This window comes from Pristis pectinata, chromosome 24 (assembly GCF_009764475.1).
Source record: "Pristis pectinata isolate sPriPec2 chromosome 24, sPriPec2.1.pri, whole genome shotgun sequence".
NCBI lineage: Eukaryota > Metazoa > Chordata > Chondrichthyes > Rhinopristiformes > Pristidae > Pristis > Pristis pectinata.
Window position 1 is genome coordinate 16,890,917 of NC_067428.1, and position 26,135 is coordinate 16,917,051.

The following is a 26,135-nucleotide window of genomic DNA, read 5'->3' on the forward strand; positions in this document are numbered from 1 at the left end:
TGCAACTTTATGCATTTGGACATTGTCCTGGCTAGACAATATCCAAATACACCAGCATCCCCATCCACTGGTGAATGTGGGGAAGGGTTTAAAAGAACCAGAGATCGTGAGAAAAATCTCTTTCTGCCCGTGTGGTTAGGATTTAGAAAGCTCTACTGGTCCCCTTTCCCCTACTTTATCCCTGTGCTAGGAATTGGAACTCTGATTTTACAACATGGACGCTGTTAGGATTTCATGCTGTCTGTGAAATCATTCAACTAAATCTTTCTATCTGCGCATTAGGTGGTGCGCTTCTATTCATTACCCCTTGCTACTCACTCTTGACGTTTGTTCAACATGTGATGTTGGTGTTTAATCAGTTCACATATGGTGAAATGCTGGTAGAGATTATTCCTGCAGTCTGTGCTTTAACTGAAAGCTCTAACATGACTGTAGATTCTCCCTACAGCTTCTGTGAGGTACTTCCATGAAGTTAGGCACATTAGCCAAGACATAGAAACCATTATCCAAGCATTAGTTTGTGCTGAGAATCTGCCAGGAAATAACCTTTAGCTGTTGCTTCTCCTCCATACTCTTTCCTAGAGCTCACTGAGACTCTGGATTGAAAACTAATTCAAGCCCAGTGTTGGGGCCGAGCTAGAGAGCACAAATGTTTTGTATTTACTCCACCATGACAAGTAAAAAAAACAAATAAGGACAACATTTATTTATATAAAAACTGTACTTTTTCACAGGTGGGCAAAATGGTTACAGGTGGGCAGGGGAAGAAGACAGACCTTCTCAACATACCAGGCAGGACCCCACAGTGCAACTGAGAAAGTAACCCCTTGATCAGACAGGGGGAATGTATTAACAGAGCAAAGTGTCAGAGAAGGTTACTCTCAGGCAGTCACTCAGACAGTTGGCCGGCACGGTCATTCACTCATTCTCCTGTTGATCACTTTCAGCCCCAGGCATCACTCATTCACTCTTCACATTCAGTTCCACTCTCTTTCACTCTTGGTCCCGAGCAGTCACTACTCCCCCTTGGCTCCAGGGCATAAAGCCGAGAGAAAGTAGTTTAAACTGGCTCAGCGAGGTAAGTATGTAAATGAGGATGATCCACTGCCTTCTCCAATAGATGATGGGGAATGTTACAGGGCGGATTCGTCATCTCCATGGGGTAGGTCAGATAGCGGGTCAGAAAACCTCCTCTGGACCTTGGCTGGGGTGGGTTTGGTCTCATCAGGGTGACCAGCGTTTGGTAGCGGTAGGAGGTCCTGCACAGCGACGTACATGGAATGGATATTGTCAGATCGCCGGGAGGGGAGGTTGCGGCGTCGCATAGTGACTGCCAGTGGGTGGGACTCCCCGTCTGCAGTATCAGGACTTGCGGGGGCACCGCCCACAGCACTGACAATGCCAGGGGGAAGTTTGATGTTCCGTGTGGGCAGCACGGCTTTCCGACGGGGCAACTTGATGCTGGCGAGCATGGAGAATGCCCGTCGCTGCGCGACAGGAGGACGAGCTGGCAACAACACAGGTTTAGGTGGGGGGCTGATGCTCTCTGCAATGGCAGGTGGAGGCTCGCGTCGTCCTGTGAACTGGAACACTGCAGAACCTGGAAGGAGAAAAGTTTACTCATTACACCAGTTTTTCAGCCGTCCATCTTCCTGCCATTTGTGCAGACCACAATTCACACTGTCCAACACACCTGCTGTATTGAACATCTAAAGGAGCCTCAGAAGTACACAAGATGGCAACCTACTTTTTACTGACCTCCGGACTCCGCTTGTGCTGGTCGATCATCGAGAAGGCTCTCCATACTCAAGGAAGCCTCTGAATCCATGTTTTCCTCATCAGAGCCTCTCTGTTCCAGTTGTGGGAGCTCAAGTGTCAGCTGATCCCTGCAGGGAAGCAGCAGACAGGCAAAAGTATGGTTATCACTTCACAAGAACCCAGTTTTCTTCTTCATGCACCCACCACTTACAGCCGGCTTAACAAGTAGAGGGCGATAAATGATCTCTGGCTCTTTTTAGATAAGTTTCAGTGCCTCTTGGCTAGCAAGGCACCAGACACTATCCAGTGACAGGCTGGCAAACATTGGTAAGGAGAGGATCAGGGGAGCAATATTGGTGTCTTCCCCCAATGTTCCCTGCCCAGAGATTTCATTCCCCAGTGAGAATTGATACCTGAACCCAGGCAAATGTAGTGTTTCATGATAAGGTGCTTCCCTCACTGACCTCTCCTCCTTTATTGACTGGATCTGCTCCATCAGGATTTCCTCCTCATGTTCCATGTCAGTGTCGGATGGTTCCTCCTCTTCCAAGCTTACCAAATTTGGAGGATGCTCCTCAGTGGATTTTGGGGTCCTAGGCCCTTTGCTCTAAAACAGAGGTAGGGAAGAAAATGATCATTGTTACAGAGCTTCTTGGTGCCCTGGTTCCATCCAGCATTTGGACCAACCAGGCTGCAGTTAGGGTGATAACTGTGGGGGTGGGATCAGCCAGTAATCCTCCTGACCCAGTGACTCCATTGTGGAGGGACAGAATGGGGCAACACCATGACAACCCCCAGAGTGCAGTTTCCTTCACTGTCCCCTCTGGTTCAGGGAGTCCAATGAGATCACACCATATTGGGGTTGGATTGACAGAGGGGGGATGTTTGGAGCAGCTTGAAAAAATTGGAAGAAATGACTCAACTTATTACAATCCTAGAGATCCCAGTAACAGGCAGTAGTGATGCCTTTGGTTTGCTGTGGAGAGGATTGGGGGAGTGGATGAAGGCACGATGGGAGGGAGGTGGGGGAAGACTCCATTCAGATGCTGGCTACCTTCAATAGAAATTAGCTGCAGATCACTTCCCCTTAAAATTTTATAGCTGAAATGTGGAACATCTGTGGACAATAAAATTAATTACACTTTGAGACCCCACACAACCACCCCCCGAGGGAAGCATGGCAATGCCAGGATGATGGGAGTTGCAGGCATGAAGAAGGGAGGGGTATTTGGAGTGAAGGAACACTTCAGTACATAGACCACAATGAGCAATGTGAGGGTTCAGGTGGTGGGGTGATCCCTAGTGAGGTGGCATACACATAACACATGCATTGTAATGGGTGGATGCTAGTGATGGAGGTCAGTGAAGGAGGGGCTGTGGTACATGCGAGAACTGTGGAATGAAAACAGACATGCAGAGAGGAGGTCATCCAAACTAGCCCAGTACCTACCAGTACCCCGTCATACGGAGCAGAAAACCCGACTTCAAGAGGCCAAAGCTGGAGAACAAGAGTGAGAGTGAGGAAGAGGAGGAGCAAAGAAAAATCACCAAACAGTCCCAATATAATCATACAGAAATATCAGCAGAGCAAACGTTTCAACCATTCTCTGAGCAATAGGGAAGCCCAGACCCCATAATAAGGCCGGGATCATTTGGGAACTGATTTCTACTTTGCAGAGGCCAAAATACCAACACTGTGACTCCTCTTCATATCACCCCAGAGCACAATCCTAACCCACATTGTCAACATATCTTTATCACCTCTAATCCCACTTCCCCTACGGGACGAAGCACAGTCCTCCACAGAGAAGCAACTTTAGAATAAAAGTAAAGGAGAGGAAATCAGTGATACCGGCTCAGGGGGCTGAACAGCATCCCAATGGTGTGCCACAGGCTTGAGGGCCGAATGGCCTATTTTCCAAAACCCTGTTAATGTGTGTTTACCAACTTACACGTAGGAGTGAGAGGCGACGGACTGCAAGCTGCTCTGCTGTCTCCAGTTGGGTGATTTCATCCATTTTCATTTTGTATTTACGCATCTGCTCAGTGATAAGCAGCTCCACGCACCTGCAAGGAGTAACTCAGTAAGACCCCAACACACACAATGCCAGTCAGAAAGAACTGGCCTTCCTACATCACCTTTCTTCCCCCTCAAGACATTCCAAAGCACTTCACAGCCAAGGAAGTAAATTTCAGCTGTTGTAACTGTTGGAGAAACACAATGGGCAATTTGTGCACAGCAAGGTAATCACAAAAAGTTTAATTTGGGTCCGACATGTTGGATGAACTCCCTGGCTCTTCGCACTAATGGCCATGAGATCCACTCCCACTTGGGGGTTTAATACTTCATCTGAAAATTGGCATTTCTGCCTATGGAGGACTCCCTCAGCCAGGCAGCCTGGAGCATCTCCTCAACAAGGACCAAACTTCCTTCCTAAAGTGTGTTCATAATTGGACCTCTCCTCAGCTGAATTTGTAACAATGATGATAATAAACGTTCTACCATTATAGAGATCTTCTGTAAAGAAAATGCCCCCTCAAGCCATTGCAGCTCACAAGGAACTCATTCAACCTTTTTGTTTGATAACGCAAAAAAAAAAAAGCAACTTATATAGTGATGTTGATAGATATAGGGGGTAGCTTTTCAGTCCATTGAGACTTCAATAAGATCATGACCAGCCTGTAGCCCAACCTCTCAATTTACTAAAATCTATCCATCTCACATTTAGAATTTAATCACTGACCTGGCATTTACGTAAGAGTCTTCTGATTTCTGTTACTCTGTGTAGTAATGTTTCAAACCTCACTGCCCCCATGTCCAAGACTCCCCAAACAGAAGGAATAGTTTCTCTCCATCGACTCTTAGTTCCCCTTTAATCAACTTGCTTATCGTACAACTTCCGTGGAATACAACCCAAGTCCATAAATCTTAACCCTCAAGCCCAAAACACAAATCTGATCCTCCATGGGCAATACATCTTACCCAAGCTGTTGGGATATTTTAAGAGGGAATTGGACAAAAATAAAATTGGAAGGCTCTGGGAAAAGAGCCAGGGCGGGGTGGCGCAGGGTTAGTGCAACCCATTGGAGAGCACTCAGAGCTGGCACAGAGCCAGTGATCCAAATGGCCTGTGTTTGGGTTGCAAGATTCCATGATCTCAGCTGGGATGTTTGCTCCTGGATACCATCCAATGATTCCTTGCTGGAGTGTGCTGGGGGTTGGGCTTGGGGTCCACGTGGCTTGGATTAGGTTAGATGTGACTATGTAATAAATGAATATTCTGCTATCCTCAATCTGCAAACGGGTACATGAGGATTAAGTAGTCAAATAGGGACCAGAGAGATGCTATTAAATTGCTAAACCAGCTGGGGAAAGACACAAATAGCAGGAACTGTCATTAATTCAAGCACAACATTTTTATTTCCATAGGCCTTGTGTTTACAATGAATTATTTCACTCATCTTCAGTACGCAAACCTACAAAGTCTGATCGGTCCAGTCACAGGGAGAGAGCAAGTGGTCCTGCTCGAGGAATTGCTGGCACATACCTGCTGTGCCACAGCCTCTTTCAAAGGTTCAGTGCAACCACAGTGATCAGATATTGAGCAGCAAACACCAAGGAATAGGTGTCTGAAGGGGACCTGAAACATCGTTTCTCTCCATGGATGCTGCCTGACCTGAGCACCCAACTCTCCACAGGCTGGTGAAACACACCAGGTAAAAATCAACCCTGAGAACTTGCGCTTTACACACACACACACACACACACACCCACCCACCCACACACACCCACCCACACACCAAAACACAGTCATTGCTGAGGCTCTCAGTCCCCTAATCACTAATTTCCTGATGGAATAAGGAGAATGAAGACTCACATGGTCGTCTTGGAGACATCTTTCATGCTCATCAGTGGGTCAGAGCTGTCCGGAGACCGAAGGATACATGGAGCAAAGACAATCGCTAGAGCATTGGGAGACATTCGATTCATCTCTTCCAACACTGCTACCCTGAAAACAGGAACACCATTATCACACGGGGACCACATTTCCAACAGTACAGCACCAGTGAGATCAGAGGTCAGAGCCTGACTAGAAGTAACTAAGTTTAATGGTGGTCTGTACAATCACCACCTCCATTAATATGGTCTCTCTTGCACAGAAAACTCTTCCCAAGCTGCCCAAGTCACCCCCATCAACCTGGCACACTGGTGGAGCTGGGTCTGGATATCTTGCATGCATTGAGTCAAGGCCACACATCTCCCAATAAGGGCAAAAGAAAACATTAAAATAACAACACCCACCCCTGTTAATTGCCACCTTTCTGGTGGGGAGATGAGCAGAATCTGGGATCCCATGTGGTGTCCATTCCAGAGGGCAAATCATACAAGAAATCATGGATAGAGCTCTCATTCCTCCCTCACTGAGAATGTAACCCTTCCCCTCAGAAGTGTGAACCTCTGCTCCCACCCAAGAATATGTCCCCATCCCCAGAATCATTTGAATTCCACTCCTTCCCCACCACTTTACCAACCCAGTTGGTTCTCTATCCCACTTACACAATCTCATTGAACCTTCCTCCACCTCAGGCTCCTCCAGCAAGAAAAGTCTCACCGTACCTCACCTACTTCTACCGTACCTCACCTACCTCTGCCGCCACCCGCCCCCCCCCCCCCCCCCACCAACTCCTGTCCTCCTCTTCCCCTCAGGAACCAGGAGAAGGCAAAGTCACAATGTAGTGTTTACAAAATATCACTAAGGGCAGTGGTTTCAAGCACCCGTGGCTGTTTCACCAGACCCTCCCCCTCCACCTCTTTCAAATGACCTACTTACTTGACCAGGTGGAAGATGAGGCGTTCAAGAGTGTGGAAGATGTGGCCGGGCAGTTGCTCAAGGACACTGTAAACTGCTTGGATCTGCTCTTGCCTCCCCGGGTGTTCTGAAAGAAAGAAGTGCAGGAATGTGGAGACGATTCACTCAGATGCAAAGAATAAGGAGAGTTAGACTAAATGGGAAGCTTCAAAAGAGGCTGAAGAGGTGGGGGGGCTGGTTAATGATGCAACTACATGTCTTTTAAAATGGAAGGACAAATTAAGGAGGCCATTAAAGAAATACTGGGGAAACAGGAACTTAGGACAAAAAATTGTTGCTTATATCAGTCACTGCTTAGGTCCCAGGAAAGTTGCAATTTTGGCCTCCTTATTGTAGGAAGGATGCAAAGGTGTGGGAAAGGCTATGGATACTGGCTAGAACAGCTTCAAGGTTGAGTAATGATCACTGGATGGTAGAACAGGGTCACGGGCAGGAAACCTTCTGTTCCTAGGCAGACTATTGAAGCTGCTATCCCCACCCTTTCTAGCAAAGAACAATGGGCTGAATGACCTGGTGTGCTGAATAATGCTGTGAATAAATGAAACTACCTCTGTACATCCAATCCCTGCAATCATTGGTTCAGCTCCATCTGGAGCACAGGGCAAATTCGGAGCCTGACACTCTGGGAAGGACACCAAGGCCACACAAGAGTAGACGGGAGATTAACTGAAACAGTGTTAGGGATGAGTGACATCAGTTTGGCAGAGAGACTGGAGAAACTGGGATTGTTCTTGGAGCTGAAAAAGTTAAGAGGAGATTTGATTAGAGGTGTTTAAAACCAAGTGAGATTTTTATAAAGTGAATTAAGAGAAACCATTTCCTGTGGCAGGACCAATGAGTAGTGGGACATGGATTGATGTTCATTCGCAAAGTAATCAGAGGGTGAGAAGGAAACATTTTCTTTTACACCCAGTTGTTCTAATCAGGAACACTGCCTGAAAATGTGAATTTTTGAAAGGGTATAAGAAACATATTTGAAAAGGAAAAAAAATGCAGGGAACAGAGAGCAGGAGAGTGGGAATAATTAGAGCGCTCTTTCAAAGAGCCAGCAGAAGTATATTGGGCCAAATGACCCCCTTCAATGATTCATGTCTCAGACCTACGAAATACCCAAAGATAAGCTGCTGTGACTCACCAATAGCACGCAAGAAGTCACCATACAGGACAAAGGTCATTAGTGGAACTGGAAGTTCCCGGAGCCACAGTTTAAGCACCCCTGTAATGGCATGAATGTGATACTTCTCCAGATGAACTGAACCTGGGTCTGAGAAACACAGTAACAAACACATTTCATTCGGAGATAACAGTATGCATGGGTTAAGTTCAGTATAAAGCTCCCTCTGTGGTGTCCCATTATATACTCCCAGGTTAAGGACAGCACCTTTGCAGAGCCGTGTGGGGTTGGCATGGGCCAGTTGGGCCGAAGGGCCTGTTTCCATACTGTATGACCAGTCATAGGACATCCTCATTAGTCTGCTCCTAAGCCTGGCAGGTCTGGGCAATGGACTGTCAGGGGTTCTGTCTTTCCCAACTGCCTACCCTTCTTCTGAGGCGGCACTGGTGCCTGGGTCTCCCTGAAGAGGGAGCATGCAGTGTGCTCTGGTTCTTCGAAGGCCTTCTTCCACTCATGGTCACTGCAGTGATAAGGTGCACCCTGCACACTAAGGAAAATATTTTAAATTTTCATTATTCTTTTAATAAAGTTATTTTAAAACAAATAACTCCTACAAGACACTAACAAGATGGTGGCCAAAAACAAAAAGATTAGAAATAAAGCTTTCTCTACACTGCCCCATTAAATACTCGCAGGGCAGAGGAAGCACAACAATAGCTTCACTTCTCCCCTTTTAATGTAGCACAACATCCCAAGACCTTCATAGGAATGTTATCAAAAATAAAATGAATGGGTTCAGGACATTTTAGAACAGGTGACCAACATATAGCATTAAAGGATGACAGAGAGAGAGAGAGAGAGGGAAGCAGACAGAATTCAGGAAGGGGATTCCAGAGTTAAGCGTCCAGACAGCTAAAGGCACATCCACAGTGTTGGAGCACTAAATTCATGGTTGATCAAGGCAGCAGAATTAAATAGAATAGGTTCCTTTGACTCTACGTCTCAGGGTCAGGCCCTGACCCACAGTGTGGGTGGCTCACAGGCACAGCTCTCTCTCTATTTTCAACCAGCTATGTTGGCAGAGGTAATGGTCTGAGGACCTGGACCCACCCTCTTCCAGCTGCTGCCGTAATTCCTTCATCTTGTTGGCTGCGCCTGACTTGCGGTAAATTCCCTCTGTGAACAGCCCATGCATTTCCACGTATTCCAACAGCTTCTCCATCACCACGGGCAGCGTCTGGTTCTCGTCCGTCAGTGCACAAACCTGCACCCCAAAATGTCGCGAGACCACATCTGCATCGTTCTGTCAACAGGGAGATAACAATGGCTGAGACGGCTGCATCCAGAGAGCGCCATGGATTGCTGGCACAGTAGCAACGGCAGAGCTGTGTCAGGGAAGGGGAACCTGGGAAGGGACAGTGTCTTGAACAAGTGGGGTGGAGTGGGTGGTAGGAGGGTGGAGAAACGGTCAGGAACCACTGAAACATGCAAGGGTTGGTGGGTGCTGATGGAGTGAAGCACTATGTGCTCGTGTGGGGCTCAGTTTTCCCAGTGAGGGCATGTAGAGCAGTGCACGGTCGGGTGGTAACCGGTGAAGGGTGTGTTCTGCGTGGGGCTCCAGCGTAACGGTGCAGTGCTTTGCGGCGCTAGCAGAATGCAGAATGGCACGGGGTCCTGCAATCTCCAGGGTGGTCTGTACATCTCTATCGGCCTAACAAATGCACCGTGAAACTCTCACCTTGTTACAGCCCGATTGACAGGAATGTTGAATTTTCGTCAAGCACCTCTTGTGACAAGTCATCTTGCAGGCTGAGAAGAGAAAGGAAACAGGCAGTTTAGCAGGTCCACTCTCCATTCACAATCAAATAAATTCCGCCTGGTTCCTCCAAAGCAAAATCTTCACATGAAGCTTACACAGCTCAAGATGGAAGATTCTTTTGTCAATCATCTTGATTTAACCTTCTACCCAACAGAGATAATTCCAAATGAACATTGACACTACAGCCAGCGAGTTAGCAGAGTTGTGATGGAGGGCCACAGAACCAAAACTTTGACTGTTTCCTGACTTGCTAAGACTTTCTAGCACTTTCTGATTTGTTTCAGATTTCCAGCATCCGCAGTTTTGTTTTATTGTTAGACTTGTCCGATAATTTACAGCAAGAAGAGTCTTCAAGTCAGTGGAGAGTGGAGTTAAATGGGAGGAGGTTCTGTCGTAACTTTTACAGTAAAACTCTTGAGTGCAGAGGAGAGTTACAGAGTGCAAATAACGTGGAAAATCATCCCCAGTCACTGAAACCAATGACTGAAGGAGGAAATTAATCAGCTCCATTTTGATCAATCTAGGCAATATATCGTTGGCACCCAATGTTGACTCAACCAAGTTAAAGATGTGGTATTCCCCCCTTCCCCTCTCCCAGCAGTGCAGTGAACTGCGGAGCTGCCCCTCTCCCCCGTAACTGGGTTCCTTCATTGATTCTGGGCCAAAGACAATCCTGATCCTTTGTGGAAACTTACAGCAGCAGAGCAAGGCCTTCTCCATGGGCCAGATGTAGGACGAACACTGCTCACACGACTGCCGGATGTTGACCTGGTAATTGCGGAACAGGTGCCCAAAAACCTCCTCCTTCTGAAAGATTAAATTCAGCAAGTCACGATCCCTTGGTCAGGAAACAGATGGCACTCTTCAAAGTGGTGCTCCCTTCAAAAAGCCACAGGGCACCTCCTCCATGGTGCCCACAGGGACACACTCCTCCCACCTACCAAAGCAGCAGCCACAAAGGCACACTCCCCCCACCCCCCAACTCTCCTGCATGTAGCAGTGTGGGGGCACATTCCTTTACATTGTTACCATGGGCTCCTCCAACAAGACCAGAGGATCCAGCTAACCATGGCCACTGCCCTCTCCCCCAGCCCTTCCCACTGCCGATTGCGGGATGTCCAGAATGACAGTACAAACAGACCCAACTCTTCAGACACATCAAGTTAAGATCTTTCTGCTACTGTGGGTCTTTGTTCTGAGAAGTATTGACATCAATGTTTCAATGAACACTCAAGAACCAGAGGCTAAAAGGTACTCTGAGGTCCCAAGCTTACACAACATTGTAAGAACTAAGTACTGGACCAGAGCACTTGGTTGATGCAGGTCGACAGTCTCAAAGCAGGTCAGAGAAAGGGGGAATTCTGATCCAAAACTTACAATTCGATTGCGTTTCCGCCTCTTCTTCTGGGATTTTGTTGGCTGAGAGAAAGGAAGGAAATAGGTCAACATTGCAAAATGGCTCATCACCTCCCACTCTCCTTCCGCAAATCAAACCAAGGTGTAGCTCAGCTCCTTCTCCCCCTTGATCACAATCTCTCCATCCCCCTACCCAACAAAAAATCCATTGACGTCCGTCCCGAAAGCTGCCATTAACCTCTAACGTCTGGGGAGAGACTCAGCATTGTTCTGTGTGAAGAAGACCTTCCCAACTCCTGAACTCTCATTTTACAGTGCTGCTCCCTTATTTCATACTCATCAATCAGACAAAATAGTTTCTGCCCATTCTGGCAAACTTCTTTTTCCATCATAAACACCCCAGTCAGATCACTCCTCAATCCAACCAACTCAGGCGAACACAAGGAAAGGTTTACGTAACAGGGAAAGTTTGTATTTCCTTACTCAATTTTCAGGTTATGGGCACTGCTGGAAAAAGCAACATTTAGTCCACCTTTAGTTGCCCTCTGGAAAGTGATGGTGATCTACCTCTGAACTGCTGCTGTTCTGCTGGACAGAGAATTTGAAGATTTGGACCTAACGACTGTGAACATCTCCAAGTCAGGATGGTGTACGAATCAGAAGGGAATCTGCAGGTTGCAGGTGGAATTTCCATGCGCTAATGGTACTTGTCTTAACGTACTGTACTTGTGGTAGAGGCTGTAAGTTTGGGAAGCACTGCCAGGGTAGCCTAGGTGAGTAACTGCAGTGCATTATAGATGCAATATGTAGCAGTCAAGGTGGGGGTATAAACGAAGGATGGTGGATGAGATACCCATCAAGAGGATAGTTTTGTTCTGGATGTTCTTGAGTGTTGTTTGAGCTGCACTCATCCAGGTAGGTTAAGAATATTTCTTCATACTCTTGAATTTGTCTTGTAGATGGTAGAGAGGATGGGTTCTTGCTGGAGATGGTTATTGCTTGGCACTTGTTTGGGATGGGGATAGTAAGTAGCAAATGAGAATTGTGCCTCAGAAATGCCAGACAATGGCAATCTCAAACAAGAGTCCAACAACTTTGCCCTTGGCTTTCAACAGCATTATCATGTCCCCTCTCATCAACCTCTTGGAAGCTGGGTTAATGTTCTCCGGAAACTACTGAAGCTGCCACAAAATGAATCTTCCTCCATCTCACTGTCAAATTCCAGATCATAACAACATACTGTTATCTACAACTGGTATACCTGGTTACTATTACTGCTGTCACTAGAACCAAATTTCCCTTCCCTGTGCTATCCCTGTTATGTAAACTTTTCTCATCGTGCCTGAATACATTTTCCTAATTTTAAACACCTCAGCTGAATGTCTTCTAAACCTTTTTTCCCCAAGAACAACTGTAGCTTTTAAGGTCTCACCATGCAAGTACCTCACCCCTAGGGACTGCCCTACCCCCTCCCAGCCTGTTATCACCTCCCCAAGTGTGATGCCCAGATTTACTTTCAGTGCCTCCATCTCCTCCTTCCTGGAATAGCCTCGGGCAAACTCGTCCAGGAGCGACTGGAAGAGGTTTAGCACAAACTGAACCTCAGTCTTCTGCCTCTCGCCCACCACCCTGGCCAGGAGCATCTGGTAATTCTGCATCAAGTCCCTGTAGCCCACGTAGGTTTGTCCATTCTGGAGACAGACAGCAAGGTATGATGGACAGTGAGAGAAAATAAAAGGCAAGATTAATTTGTTGCTTCAAACTGTTGATACTGGGTTCACTGGCTACCTGCCAAATCTCCACTGCACCAGTCTGTGCAGATCCCACAATGATTCTGCCAACTGGAGAGTGTGGAACGGCGCAGGATAATGACAGGGCGCACTGGGTTTAGATGACCAGCAACATTCACCATCCAGCAACTGGTCAGTGCAGGTGAAACCTGTACCCCGGCGACAGTCAACAACTGTGGGACCCGTACCCCTGGAGATATTCGGTTCCCATGGGACCTGTAGCCCCAGCGACAGGGTTGGCAGGTGAATTGGCCACCGTAAGTTGCTGCTTGTGTACAAGGGAGTTGTAGGAGCTGATGGAAATGTGGGGAGAATAAAATGGGATTTGTGTAGGTTGGTGCGGATGGCCATTGCTGACTCAGTGGGACGACAGGTTTGTTTCAGTGCATTACTATGACCTGGATGAGTCACCGCCCACACCCCAGTGAGTCGGTGTTTGTGGGACCTGGCCTGTTTGAGAATCAGCGTCTGATCTGTATCCCAGTGAGATATGGCATATATGCACGCCATATACCTGTGTTGTTAAGCTCTCTGGGGATCTTATACCAATGTTTACCCACCATCTGAATGATACCTTGACCTTCATTAATGAGGCCAGCAGATCAGAGGGAGAAGGTTAGTGGCAGTACTCACATGGACAGGGTACATGCTTTTGAGGGTGTGTCGGAACTTCTCGGTCACATTGATGAATAAGGTCTCAATGTTCGATTCCTGGGAAACTCGAGAGCTGAGGTCATTTACCTGGCAACAAAGTATTTTAGTCATTATGGGGTTCAAGGCACTTTGCATCATCACTGACAAGGTCAGGGGGAGAGAGAAAGGGAGACAAACTAAGAGGAAGAAGAGGGAGGAGGAAGCATGGAGACCAGGAGGGAGACTGGAGAGGGAGACAAAGACACAGACAGAAACTGGTGAGATCGAGGGGACGCTTGGGGAGAAGGAACGAGCGAGAGTGGGTGAGAGGGAGAGAGAAGGGGAGTGGGTGAGTGCACGTGCAGGGAGCGAATGAGAGCGATGGGGGAGTGTCCATGGAGGGGGCAAGAGCAGAGGGGCTGCATGAGGGACAATCGGAGACTGGAGGAGAGAGTGAGGAGTGGGTGAGGTAGAAAGCCCCAGCTGGAGAGGCTGCTGATAGGATGTGAGGTTAATTCACCCAGCCATCAGCAGCTGCCAGCTCACCTTGTTCAGCAGGAATTCGTCCAGATGTTTTAGCTCATTGGCATTGGTGATTTTACGGCCCACGTGCGCACCCCATTGCTCAGACGCAGTGGTGGCGTTGCTGATTTTGATGCTACGACTCCGCTTGACCTTAGTGGTCTGTTCTTTGGCCGAGTCCATGTACGGGTGTTGGGTGGAATGAGCCATCGGCAGAGTGGCAGATTTCCCCACCTCTGGTTCTGCAAAGAGAAAGCCCACCATTTTCACCAGAAACATTTCAATCCTGGGAAAGCACGTTTCCCACCAACAACATCACAACCTTTGGTGTCCATTTGCAACTTGTACCAGAGGATGATCTTGCTGTCCCACAGCCCAGTCAAAAGAGCCTGGAGCTGTCCTGAGGGCAGGTGTCAATGGGATTGGGTGTCATCCCTCTCACTTAATTCCTCACTCTCTGACTAGCCACAGCAAGTGTGAAGTCTGGTACTTCACGTCCCCACACTGATCAGAGTTACTCTTAGCATGGTGGGAGGGAGCAGGGTGGTGAGGAAACAGCTTTCCTGTGAAAGTTTCTGAATTTCACTGCCTTTGTGAATTTTACATCCTGTGTTGGAGCTTTTTTTGTAAGGAAATGATGGCAGCTTCAGAAGGAGATGGAAGCAAATCTGCTGAAGAGGAGGGAGATTTTAATGCCACAGGGTGGGGGGGAGGGGAGAAGAGGGAGAAATAGAAGCAGAGTGGTCTAAAGTCAGAATAATTAGATTTAGAGCATAAACAAACTGCTGGAGGAACTCAGCGGGTGAGGCAGCATCTGTAGAGGGAAATGGACCGTCAACATTTAGGGTTGAGACTCTTCATCTGGACTCACTGTTCCTCCAGCAGTTTGTTTTTTTGCTCCAGATTCCAGCATCTGCAGTCTCTTGTGTTTCCTAATTAGATAGAGAGTTTGGATGGAGAGGTATTGATAGATGGAAAGGTGATCAAGATAAAGATGACTCCTGGGTAGATGTCCCCTCTTTGTAAATTGAGGCAGTGACTACAAAAGCAAGGATGATACACTAGATATTTCCCAATGCTAGCTGAAGTGTTGCGCACAACTCTGAGCACAGGAGTTGTGAAGATGTCAAGGCCTTGAAGAGGATGGAGAGGAGATTTACTAGGACTATACAAGCAGGAGCGTGTTCAAAACACAAGTGGTGTTAATGAAACAAGGTGAGAATAATTGGCAAGTGGATCAGTAGCCAGAAATTTAAAATAGTTGCTGGAATGAGAGAGGAAATGTGGAGAGATATTGGTAATTAGTTTATCATTGTCACATAGAGTTATCATAGAGTTATACAGCACAGAAACAGGCCCATCGGCCTAACTCGTCTGTGCTGGCCAAGATGTTCTCCCCAGCTAGTCCTGTTCTCCTATGTTTGGCTATCCATGTACCGAGGTACAGTGAAAAACTTTGTTTTGCATGCCATCCATATAGATCATTTCATTACATTGAGGTAGTACAAGGGAAAAGCAATAGCAGAATGCAGAATATAGTATTACAGTTACAGAGAAAGTGCAGTGTAGGCAGACAATAAGGTGCACGGCCACATCAGGGTAGATTGTGAGATCAAGAGTCCATCTTATCATACAGGTGGTCCATTCAATAGTTTTCTATCCCACGTTCAACAGTGGGATACTTTTTCCTCAGAGGGTGTTTAAAATCCGATATGCCTTCCAATGGAACTTTCAAGAGGCAAGTGAAGATGACTGAGTCACACGGTGATGAGGGAAGCAATTAATTAGATAGCTCTACTAGAAAGTAGGAAGATGTGTGATGGGTTCAATGGCCTTGCTCCATGTGATCCTCTGATAAGGAATCAGGAACAGTGGGTAGAATGGGACTGATGGGCTGAACGGCCTTTGCTCACTACATTCCTCAGGCATGTTCTCGACAATGCAGATGAGGATACTCACTGTCACCGAAGTTCTTCATTGCATCATGGGTCAAAGTGAGAACAACACCCTCCAGCGTTGCTGGTGCCTCCTTGGACAGCTTTTTGTCAGCTTGCCGCTTTCCCAAGAGCCTCCGTAACGGACCGCGAAACTGGGACCTGGGCAGGGAAGGAGTGAAACTCAGCATTCACAAGAACAAAAGCAACAACACTGCTTCAGACAAGAGCCAACACATCATAGAAACAACCAAAGCAGATCTGCCTCTGACCAATTCACTGCATAAACCCTCCTCGACTCCACCTTCCTTCTCCCATCCCTCCCTGCACAGTCTTGGTCCTGGCTACATTTGCTCAATGCTCGATCTTTGCCTGAGCTTGCCTTTCTCCATCTCCGCTCCAAACAATCCCTCCAATCCCTCATCAACTTCTCAGCACCGTCCTTCCCCAACCTCAGCGAGACCTTATCACCCTGTGGGCCAAAGTGCAAACAGTAAGTTCTAACATGCTCAACTATGCTAAAACCCTAAAACAAAATATAAAGCCCAACTTATTGTGTCTGCTGACCATAAGCAGCATCGTGGCTGGGTCCACCCTGGGTAACCATCCCACTTCCCCACCTAAACACCATCCAGAGGGAGCAGTCTGGCCCAGAAGATCTCATACTTCCACCCCCACTACTCCCAGTTGTAGTGTCCTCCAGATCCATCCCCCTTTCCGAAAAATCTTCAGCCTCACAGGATACAATCAGGACCCAAGTGTCATCCCAAAGGAATCAGTGGAAAGCAATCCAGGGAAGAATTGCGCTTGAAGGAATGTTGCAGTCTAGGAAAGTTACAACTTCCCAGGAATGGCAGGGCTAGGACCCAGGACGGCCCTTGTATCAGTCTCAGACGTACTTGGGAGATTCAAGGGGCTGGTTGGGATCCAACTCTTGGGATGTCTTCTTCTGCACTGCTGGCTTTGTTGGTGTTCTTTCACCATCCCGTGATCCATTCAGAGTCTAAGTGGATGGGTCAAGAGAGGAGTAGAGGGAAAAGGGGATGGGATCAGAAGAGAGGAAATGACACATTATTGATTAAGTTTAAAGGAAAAACAGTATTTGATGTTAATTGTAGTTTAATAACAATACATTGTAACCTGCTTGGTTGAGGGTGGAAGAGATGGAGATAATGGGTGGTGGGGAGGGGAAGGGATCACATGGTTCTCTAGAGACCAGATATCACAGAACCCGACAATGAGCCTCAGTGCCCAGTACGGCACTGGGATCCAATGAACTGCTCGCTTCAGCATCCCACCCTCAGGGGGACAGCAGCATGCACTATCCATCATTTACCCCTAGGGTCTTCCCAATCCTTTCCTCCTGCTCTCCACAAATAAATGTGCTTTGAGGTTGCAAATTATTTTACTTCTGCTCGCCAGGTACCTCTCTGGCACAATTCCTGGATGACACCAAGAGGGAATAGGATGGAGGCTGACTCGCATCCCGTCTGGGATTGGGAACCCAGACAGTGTATGGAGAGGATTCAGAGGGCAGCAAGGTGCCCTTGGGACCCCAGCACTAAGCCTTTCCTCCCATGGCTGAGTTCTGGAGGGAATCACTGAAGACGACCGTGGGAGCAAGAACCTGAGTGGATTTCAACTATTTATCTTATCCCAGGGTATGTAAAGCACACTGGGGAAGGTGCAGCTCCCTGGCAGAGACCAACTACTCAGTCTCTGCATGAGCTGCTTTGAACTTCTCAGTCCCAGTATCTCCCATCTCTCCACGAATCTTCCCCATGTTTCAGAACAGATTAGAATAGACTCTCTGCATGAGTGGGTAACATACTGGGTGTGTATTACCGAGCACAATGGCACAGATGATGCCCATAGAATGAGGGAAGGCAGAGAGGAGAGGGAATCCACAATACCCCCCACTCCGAGCCATGGACACCCCCTCCCCCCACCCCCAAACCCAACAGTCACCAGGATCACACCTACCTCCTTCAATGGAACCTCAGTTACAATCCCTGTAGGAGAGGGCAAGTTTGGCGACAAACCCTCCTCCTGAGGAAGCAAAAACTCTTTGTTCCTGTGTGGGAATAGGGCGGTGAGGGGAGGGAGGGGATGAGTTGTGAGAGGTGAGGGGAGGGGGCACGAGTGAGAGAAAGAAGGTGGTGAGAAAGAGAAGTGGGGTGGGTAAGGTGGAGAGGGGACAGGGGGTGAATAGAAGAGAAAAATTGATCAAATATTCTGGACATCAGCCTCCATCCCCCACCTCAGTTCACAACACTGGACTATCAGCCCAGTCCTCTCGAGGTTGTGAAGCAGTCAGGAGCCTCCTGTTCACTGCTTCACCAGAGCATACCATGGCTCCAGTTCATAGGGGCCATATCAGGATATCGATCATCCCGCCGCTCCCATTAACAGCGGGGAACGTCACATTCATGATTCCCAACTTTTCCCCGGCCCAACCCTGGGACTATACCCCTGACCCTGGAAAGTACAAACCCAACTCATACTTTGTGCTTTTTACTGGAGACTGGTTTTCCTTCTTCTCTGCCGTTGGACTGGTCATCTCATAGTTACGCCTGTCTTTCCACTTCTCTGCCTTATTCCTCAGCTTCCTGTGGTCGTGATAACGGTGAATGGCACCCGACAGGGATCCAGGACTATCCGGAACTTTCTTAGGTGCATGCCTGCTCTGTTCCTCATTGCCATTGGCCTGGGCAGCTTCTGCTGAAGCATCGTTGGGCAGTACAGTCTCACCAGTGTCAAGTTGCAGAGACTTTGGTCGCTGCAGTGCAGCTGGTGGCTGCTTGCTTTCACCCTGCTCACTTGCTCCTTTCCCCACTTCACCATCATTGGCCAAGCCCGTGTCCAGCTGCTTGTTGGGGTCTCCATTGTCCGACCGATCTAACGGAGCATCAGCTGGCACCACAGGTATTGGTCGCTCCTCTCCCAAAGGCTGGAGACTGTCCTGCTGCCCCTTGCCCAGCACACTGGCACTCTGCACCATCCTTTCTATAATCTCCCGGGTCTCAACGATCTGCTGGAATGTAGGAGAAGCGGTGGGATTGTCCTGAGGGGTGGGCGATGCCAGCTGGCGCTGGAGCTTATCGTGTTCCAAGCCTCGCATCCGCCGACTCTCGCGTTTCTCGCGGGAGTTTGACCTCTCCCCGCCCTCTGGTTGTGCTTTCTGTGGTGGGACAGTCACGTTCTCCTGAGGTTTCGGTGACTCTTCTGGGCCAACAGTATCCATGGAGGTCAATGGTTCTGGACAGATCTCAACCTGTGATGGCCCCTTAGTGTCTTGGTCGGCTGTGGACTGTAACTGGTTGGAAGCTTGTTCCCTCTCTTCAGCCTGTATTGCACTCTCCCCATGCTCTTGCACACTCTGTTGTACCTGCCGTAGTAGACGGACCCTACAAGGGAACAAAACATTTTAATAGGGCTTTCAGAGAGTGGAGTGAGTTTAAATAATTTTTAAAATGTTTGCTCTTGTTCTTATGTTTTAATTTGTTCGTAGGAGGTGGACATTATTGGCAAAGTGGGCATTTACTGTCCATCCCCGTGGAGGCAGTTTGGAGCCACAGTGGTGGATCTGGGGACCAGATAGGAATGGCAGGGTTTCTTCCCTTGAGTACCTTAGCTGACCAGATGTGGTTTTACAACAATCTGGTTGTTCTACAGTCACCAGTACCAAGAGACAGAGCAGAGGCACAGCCTCACAGATCCAGCAACCTGGGCTCAACCTTGACCTCTGCTGCTGATTGTGCAGAGTTTGCACGTTCTCCCCATGACCGTGTGGATTTCCTCCAGGTGCTCTGGTTTCCTCCAACCTCCCAGAGACATGCTGGTTGGTAGGTTCATTGACTGCTGTAAATTACCCTTAGTGTAGGTGGCTGCTGAAAGAATCAGGGTGGATTTGAAGGGCATGTGTGTGGGGGGGGGGGGGGGGGGGGGGGGGGGGGGGGGGGGGAAATAGGTTAAAGGAAAATGGGATTGATAGGCTTGCTTTGAGAGATGGCATAGTCTGAGATAGCAGTAAGGAAATACGAGAAATTATTTTTTCACTGGCAGACTTATTTAATTATTTGAAGTTGCCACTGTAGGATTTTAAGTTTAGTTCAGTGGTTCTGCCTACTGAGTACCAGCTTAGCAAGGTCCAGTAACTAACCTTGTAATCTACAAAGTACCCTTCATCACCTCACAACATCCAAAATCTCCCTCAGCCAATTATATGCAGTTACTGTTATAATGTAGGAAACATGGCAGCCAATTTTCAAACAGCCGTGTCCCACAAACAACAAAGTGACAACGGCCAGGTAATAGTTTGTGATGTTGAATGTCATTGCTGAACTAAATAATGAAAGCCTTTGTTCCTCGATCAGCAGGACTGGGATAGTAGGCTGATAAATGGGAAGTAGCAGTCACGTTACACAAGGGGCAGGCAATGAGCACCTCCAACAAGAGGGAGCCTAACCACTTTGCCTTAATATGTAACAGCGTTACCAATTAACAGATTAAATATTATGCTGGGAACGTGGGTAATCTCTCTGCTTTTCTTTACAATGGTGGGGGTGGGATCTTTCATGTTCAATTAAGAAGGTAGGGAAGACCTCACTTTACCATCTCCTCTGGAATCTGGTATCTGTAACAGTGCAGCAGTCTCTGTACTACCCCGGAGCATCAGCCTGAGCTGCTCCGTTGACTTGTAACTCATCAGTGGTGGAAAGACTTCGGGCTGTTGGAGGAGAGTCACTTGCCATTGAATACTCAGCCTCTTACTTGGTCTTGTAACCACATTATTTACATGGCTAGTCCAGTTAAATCTCAGGTCAAGGATTACAGCCAGAATGTTGAAGGTGGGGGATCTGTTAATTGGTAACGCTGTTACATATTAAGGCAAAGTGGTTAGGCTCCCTCTTGTTGGAGGTGCTCATTGCCTGCCCCTTGTGTAACATGACTGCTACTTCCCACTTATCAGCCTTCTATCCCAGTCCTGCTGATCGAGGAACAAAGGCTTTCATTATCTAGTTCAGCAATGACATTCCTTCCATTTTATGGTCAGAACTGGAGACATTCGCTGATGATTGCACAGTGTACAATTACACTTGTAAATCCTCAGATACTGAAACATTCTGAGCCTGATCACATTCCACTGAGGCCCAGTATCAGTTTACGTTACTGCTCCTGTAATGCGCCACAGGACATCTGGTAAAAGGCCTTGGGTGATTGCATGCATTGCCCTTGTTGAACTTGGAACAACTTAATGCATCAGTCACTTTTATCGAGGAGAGGATTACCTTTTGCGTGCCAGGTTGCCGCGACACACAGCCTGGCACAACGTGATTGCACGGACTTGCTTCAGATATGCACATCTTTGCATGTAACCTCGCCACGCCAGCTGGATCACACTCGCTGCACTCAGCCGCCGCAGGGCCAAGTGAGTCAGGTAAGATCGCCAGTGGGCCTGAAGAGAGATCACAGTGACCACACAGAGTATCAGCCAGTGACACACACCCCCATCCTGAACAGTGAGCAGAACCCCCCCCATCCTGAACAGACAGTGAGTGAACCTCCCCCCATCCTGAACAGACAGTGAGTGAACCCCCCCATCCTGAACAGTGAGTGAACCCCCCCATCCTGAACAGACAGTGAGTGAATCCCCCATCCTGAACAGACAGTGAGTGGACCCCCCCCATCCTGAACAGACAGTGAGTGGACCCCCCCCCCCATCCTGAACAAACAGTGAGTGGACCCCCCATCCTGAACAGACAGTGAGTGAATCCCCCATCCTGAACAGACAGTGAGTGGACCCCCCATCCTGAACAGACAGTGAGTGGACCCCCCATCCTGAACAGACAGTGAGTGGACCCCCCATCCTGAACAGACAGTGAGTGAATCCCCCCATCCTGAACAGACAGTGAGTGGACCCCCCCATCCTGACAGTGAGTGAACCCCCCCATTCTAAACAGACAGTGAGTGAACCCCTCATCCTGACAGTGAGTGAACCCCCCCATCCTGAACAGACAGTGAGTGAATCCCCCATCCTGAACAGACAGTGAGTGGACCCCCCCCATCCTGAACAGACAGTGAGTGGACCCCCCCCCATCCTGAACAGACAGTGAGTGGACCCCCCCCATCCTGAACAGACAGTGAGTGAACCCCCCATTCTGAACAGACAGTGAGTGGACCCCCATCCTGAACAGACAGTGAGTGAATCCCCCATCCTGAACAGACAGTGAGTGGACCCCCCCATCCTGACAGTGAGTGGACCCCCCCATCCTGACAGTGAGTGAACCCCCCCATTCTAAACAGACAGTGAGTGAACCCCTCATCCTGACAGTGAGTGAACCCCCATTCTAAACAGACAGTGAGTGAACCCCTCATCCTGACAGTGAGTGAACCCCCATTCTGAGCAGACAGTGAGTGGACCCTCCCATCCTGAGCAGACAGCAAGTGAAGCTCACCTTGAATAAACAATGACTGACCCCAATTCCTCAATGATTAAACAGCAACCCTCATCTAGAACAAAGAGTGAGTGATCCTTATCCTAAACAAACAGCAAGTGACGCTCACCCTGAATAAACAGTGTTTCTGTGCGGTTACACAGTGAATGACCCTGTGATGTTTCACATACTGACTTATTTTTAGATGCGGTGACTGTTATCATGCAGCCAAACATCAGCTGCTAATGGAAGGTCGTCAACTCAGTAAAAGGCACACTGTGGGCTGTCAAAATCTCATCGGCCTTCCAAAACAAGGAGGTAACCATAGACAAATGCTGCTGACTGGCATGTTTCGAGGTGCAGGAGTGGACTTAGCTCCATGCAGGCACTGCAACGGTCCTCAGTGGACACTGAGGGGCTGAACCTTGTGCAATAACCTCTCAAAATTACTGCTGATGGAATGTTTGGGACTGAAAAATTGCTGAACTATTGACACATTTTAACCAAACATAACAACACATTTGGTACAGTGAAGGAAGACAATGTAATTTCTGCATTGAACAATTAAATATTTTGTGAATAAAATATGTATTTTGGGAAAAATAAGGCTGGACATGCAGACTCTCCCTTGTGCTGTGAACCGTTGGCTGGGCTGGTACCTCCACTCACCTGGATAACAATTGCTGCCTTCCTCATCCTCAAAAACTGCCTCCTTTCCAGGACAGCACGAAAATGGTTCTGCAGGAGCAGGATCTTCCGCATCACTTCCCGGTGCAAGATGTCCTGAAGCTTCTGACGTTCAGACTCCTTCATAAAAACCTGGGAACGATAGGCCGGGGTTGTGGGGAAGGGGATGGGAGGACAGAGAGAAGGATGAACTGCACAGACCATCAACACAACACCGGTGTCAAGGTGCAAGTTCAGGCTGGGGCCCCAGTGGATTTCCACAGAACAATCGGCTGATGTTGGTACTTTTTCTGGCTACCCCTTCCCAAATGGAACCTGGTCTTAGCTGGAATGCAACACCTTCCAGTGTCACTTGTTGTCTGTATCTTTCCTTGGCATACAATGAATACCGGAGGTATTAAACCAAGGATTATGAGAGTGTTATTCAACGCAAGGTCCGTGAGGTAATGATGGCTCCCACTGATCCCAAGTATAGCTCCCCCGGGAGCCAGATGGAGGCCAGAAACATGAGCAGATGGAGGATTGGGAGTCCAGGTCGGGAGTATGGCCTGGTAGGCGGGCGGGGGTGGGGTGTGCTCTGACTGCAGGGATTGGGGGTGTGGTGGAGGAGGAAACATGGTAAATGGGTTCAGGGACAGGAGGGGCTGTGGGTGTAGTAGCGATCAAGAGGGCGGTGGATGATGGAGGTGAGAAGTGAGGAGAAAGGTAGAATCAGGGCACTTTATCAGGAGAGTGTCCATGCTGGTGTTACAACATGTGCCCCTTGCATTGAAAGCTTTTTGCCAACTTGGCCCCCAACAGTGTAGATCACTGGGTTATGGTGTCCTCATCCATTTCTGCCTTTGCCCGAACTGCATCTCCAGCTGGACAATAGCATAAATATTCTGGCTCCCAGAGCAGGTCACAGGCCTCGGAACTACTACCATCACCTGTTGTTTTCCTCCACATCGCATGCCGTCCTGACCTGGAAGTGTTTCACCATCCTTCATTGCCATGGGTCTAAATCTTGAAACTCTCTGCTCAACAGCACTGGGAGCACCTTCACCAGAAGGACTGCAACGGCTCGTCACCACCATCTCAAGGGCAGTTAGGGTTGGGCAATAATTGCTGGTGACACTCGCATCTTCGCTAATAAATCTAAAAACCTGCAGGTTTCTGCAAATATACAGAGCAAGAGGAGGAGATATAGTTGATGGTCTCCCTCCACCACCAGAACTCAGTGCGATTGATGGGGCCTCAAACCAATCCAGGTGATATCTGAACTTTGTATAGACTGTGGAACATTACACACAATTACATAAAATAAGTTCCATAGATACAAGCTATTCAGCCCAACCTGTTCATGCTGGTGTTTATTCAAATATAATTTCTCATTAAACCTATCAGTGTAACTCTCTGTTCCCTTCTCCCACATATGCTTGTTCAACCTCCCCTTAAGTGCATCTGAACTACATGCTTAAACCACTCCCTGTGGGGCCCAGGGAGTGGTTAACATTCTCAACATTCTCTGGGCAATGAAGTTTCTTCTGAATTCCCTGCTGGATTTCTTGTATCAATGGCCTCCAGCTATGCTCTTCCCCAAAATGGAAACTTTCTCTCCTGTACAATCTTCATGATTTTAAAGGCCTCAATTAGGTCACTCTTCAGCTTTCTTTACCCAAGAGATCCAGTCTGTTCATCCCTTCCTGTTATCTATATCCTTGGATTTCTGGTATCATCCACATCCGTCCAGTGCCTTTTATCCTTTTTAAAATATAGTGACAGTACTCTCCACGTGGTTTAACTTGGGTTCAATATGATTTCAGCATAACTTCCTTTCTTTTTGATTATACTCCTCTTAAAAAAAACATAGGCTTATTTCTGAAGTGTTCCTCTTGTGGTGAAACTATTAGTTCAACTTTTAGAGATTGGTGTATTTATACTTCATTCCACTATCCCACCTAGACTCACACTCCCCAATCAATACATTACCTTCCTACCAAACCATGCCATTTCCCTTCTATCAGCATGAACTTCATTTGAAAGATAGTTGATCATTCTTGGTTTATTAATGTCATTTGTTGCTGTTCTCCTCGGTACTGATTATATATCATCCACAAATTTAAAAATTATTTTTTCAATTCCAGAGTCCAAAGTGTGAATCTAAATTGTGAACAGCAGTAGTCCCAGCACTAATCTTTGTACAACACCATTACCCAGCTTCCTCTACAGTGAACAGTTTTGCTTCCTGTCTTGAAGCCTGCCAGCAATCCATTCTACTCCATGTCCCCTGACACTGCATTCTCTGATCTTATTCATTAGGCCATTATGTCGGATCTTATTGAAGACCTTTTGAAAAATCTAGATAAATTACATCTACTGTACTGCCATTGTTTATTTTCTCTGATACCTTCTGAAAAGTTCTGTAAAGTTGGGTAAACAAGATTTTTCCTTTTACAATCCCTGCTGACTATTCAGTAAGGATGCCATTATTTTTTGAGCACTAATGTTAAGCTGACTGGTCTATAATTCCCAGGTATTATCTACCTCCCTTTTTAAATATTGCTATATTAATTATCTTCTGGCATTAGCCTTTCTCCTAAAGAATTATTAAACATGTGTAGTAATGTCTCTGCTATCTCTTCCCTGGATAGTTTTATAATGTGTAGATGCAATTTATCTGGACCAGGATCTTATCCTCCAAGTTTGATAAATGTATTTAATATATTCTTTATTTTTAAAAAATGCATTCATTTCATTAATTATCTCATCACCCAAGGTAATGTCCACATCTCCCTGGAAAATACTGAGGCAAATTATGATTTAATAATTCTACCACTTTGCGGTTGATTTTGACCTATTTATCCCCTTAATTGCCCTATTCCCATCTCAACCTTCCTTTTTATTATGTGTCTGTAAAATATTTTACTATTTTATATTCCTTTACAATTTAATTTCATCTTTCTTCTTCGCCTCTATCTCCTCTAGGGAGCTTTCTCCAGAAACTCCTTCACATTCTCTCTTATCATGCACTCCTCTGCTGTACAGTAAATTAATTTGTGTCTCTTTCTTATCCCCATTTTCCTTTTTATGCTCATTCAAGGAGTCTCAAGAGTGGGATCAGGGATCATCCTGTTCTGTCCGCTTCAATATTACGTCACTTTGCCGAAATAATCAAAGTTTCTCCCCCACAGGATTCCTGTAATCCCTTTCCGGACTGTGCTTGCTTTTAGAT

The 26,135-nt window shown here is 47.4% G+C and overlaps 1 protein-coding gene across 7 annotated transcripts in view; it reads right to left on the minus strand.

Annotated features, from left to right (window-relative positions):
• Positions 1–689: 689 nt before the first annotated feature.
• The window catches only part of LOC127582429 (unconventional myosin-IXb), a 78,491-nt gene continuing 53,045 nt past the window's right edge, over positions 690–26,135 (minus strand). For 4 of the 7 annotated variants that reach the window (XM_052037672.1, XM_052037670.1, XM_052037671.1 and 1 more), the window contains 21 exons: positions 22,904–23,053; positions 21,089–21,255; positions 18,302–19,204; positions 17,781–17,871; positions 16,697–16,800; positions 15,823–15,959; positions 13,888–14,105; positions 13,342–13,449; positions 12,433–12,609; positions 10,940–10,981; positions 10,258–10,369; positions 9,482–9,552; positions 8,854–9,046; positions 7,765–7,893; positions 6,591–6,696; positions 5,637–5,768; positions 3,711–3,825; positions 3,209–3,256; positions 2,223–2,365; positions 1,759–1,886; positions 690–1,600 (listed from right to left, as the gene is read on the minus strand). In XM_052037672.1, the coding sequence (XP_051893632.1) occupies positions 1,134–1,600; positions 1,759–1,886; positions 2,223–2,365; positions 3,209–3,256; positions 3,711–3,825; positions 5,637–5,768; positions 6,591–6,696; positions 7,765–7,893; positions 8,854–9,046; positions 9,482–9,552; positions 10,258–10,369; positions 10,940–10,981; positions 12,433–12,609; positions 13,342–13,449; positions 13,888–14,105; positions 15,823–15,959; positions 16,697–16,800; positions 17,781–17,871; positions 18,302–19,204; positions 21,089–21,255; positions 22,904–23,053 (3,741 nt within the window). In that variant the 3' untranslated portion in view covers positions 690–1,133. Of the gene's footprint in view, positions 1,601–1,747; positions 1,887–2,222; positions 2,366–3,208; positions 3,257–3,710; positions 3,826–5,636; positions 5,769–6,590; positions 6,697–7,764; positions 7,894–8,853; positions 9,047–9,481; positions 9,553–10,257; positions 10,370–10,939; positions 10,982–12,432; positions 12,610–13,341; positions 13,450–13,887; positions 14,106–15,822; positions 15,960–16,696; positions 16,801–17,780; positions 17,872–18,301; positions 19,205–21,088; positions 21,256–22,903; positions 23,054–26,135 lie in introns of all 7 variants that reach the window. The other 3 variants (XM_052037674.1, XM_052037668.1, XM_052037673.1) reach the window with 2 other exon arrangements.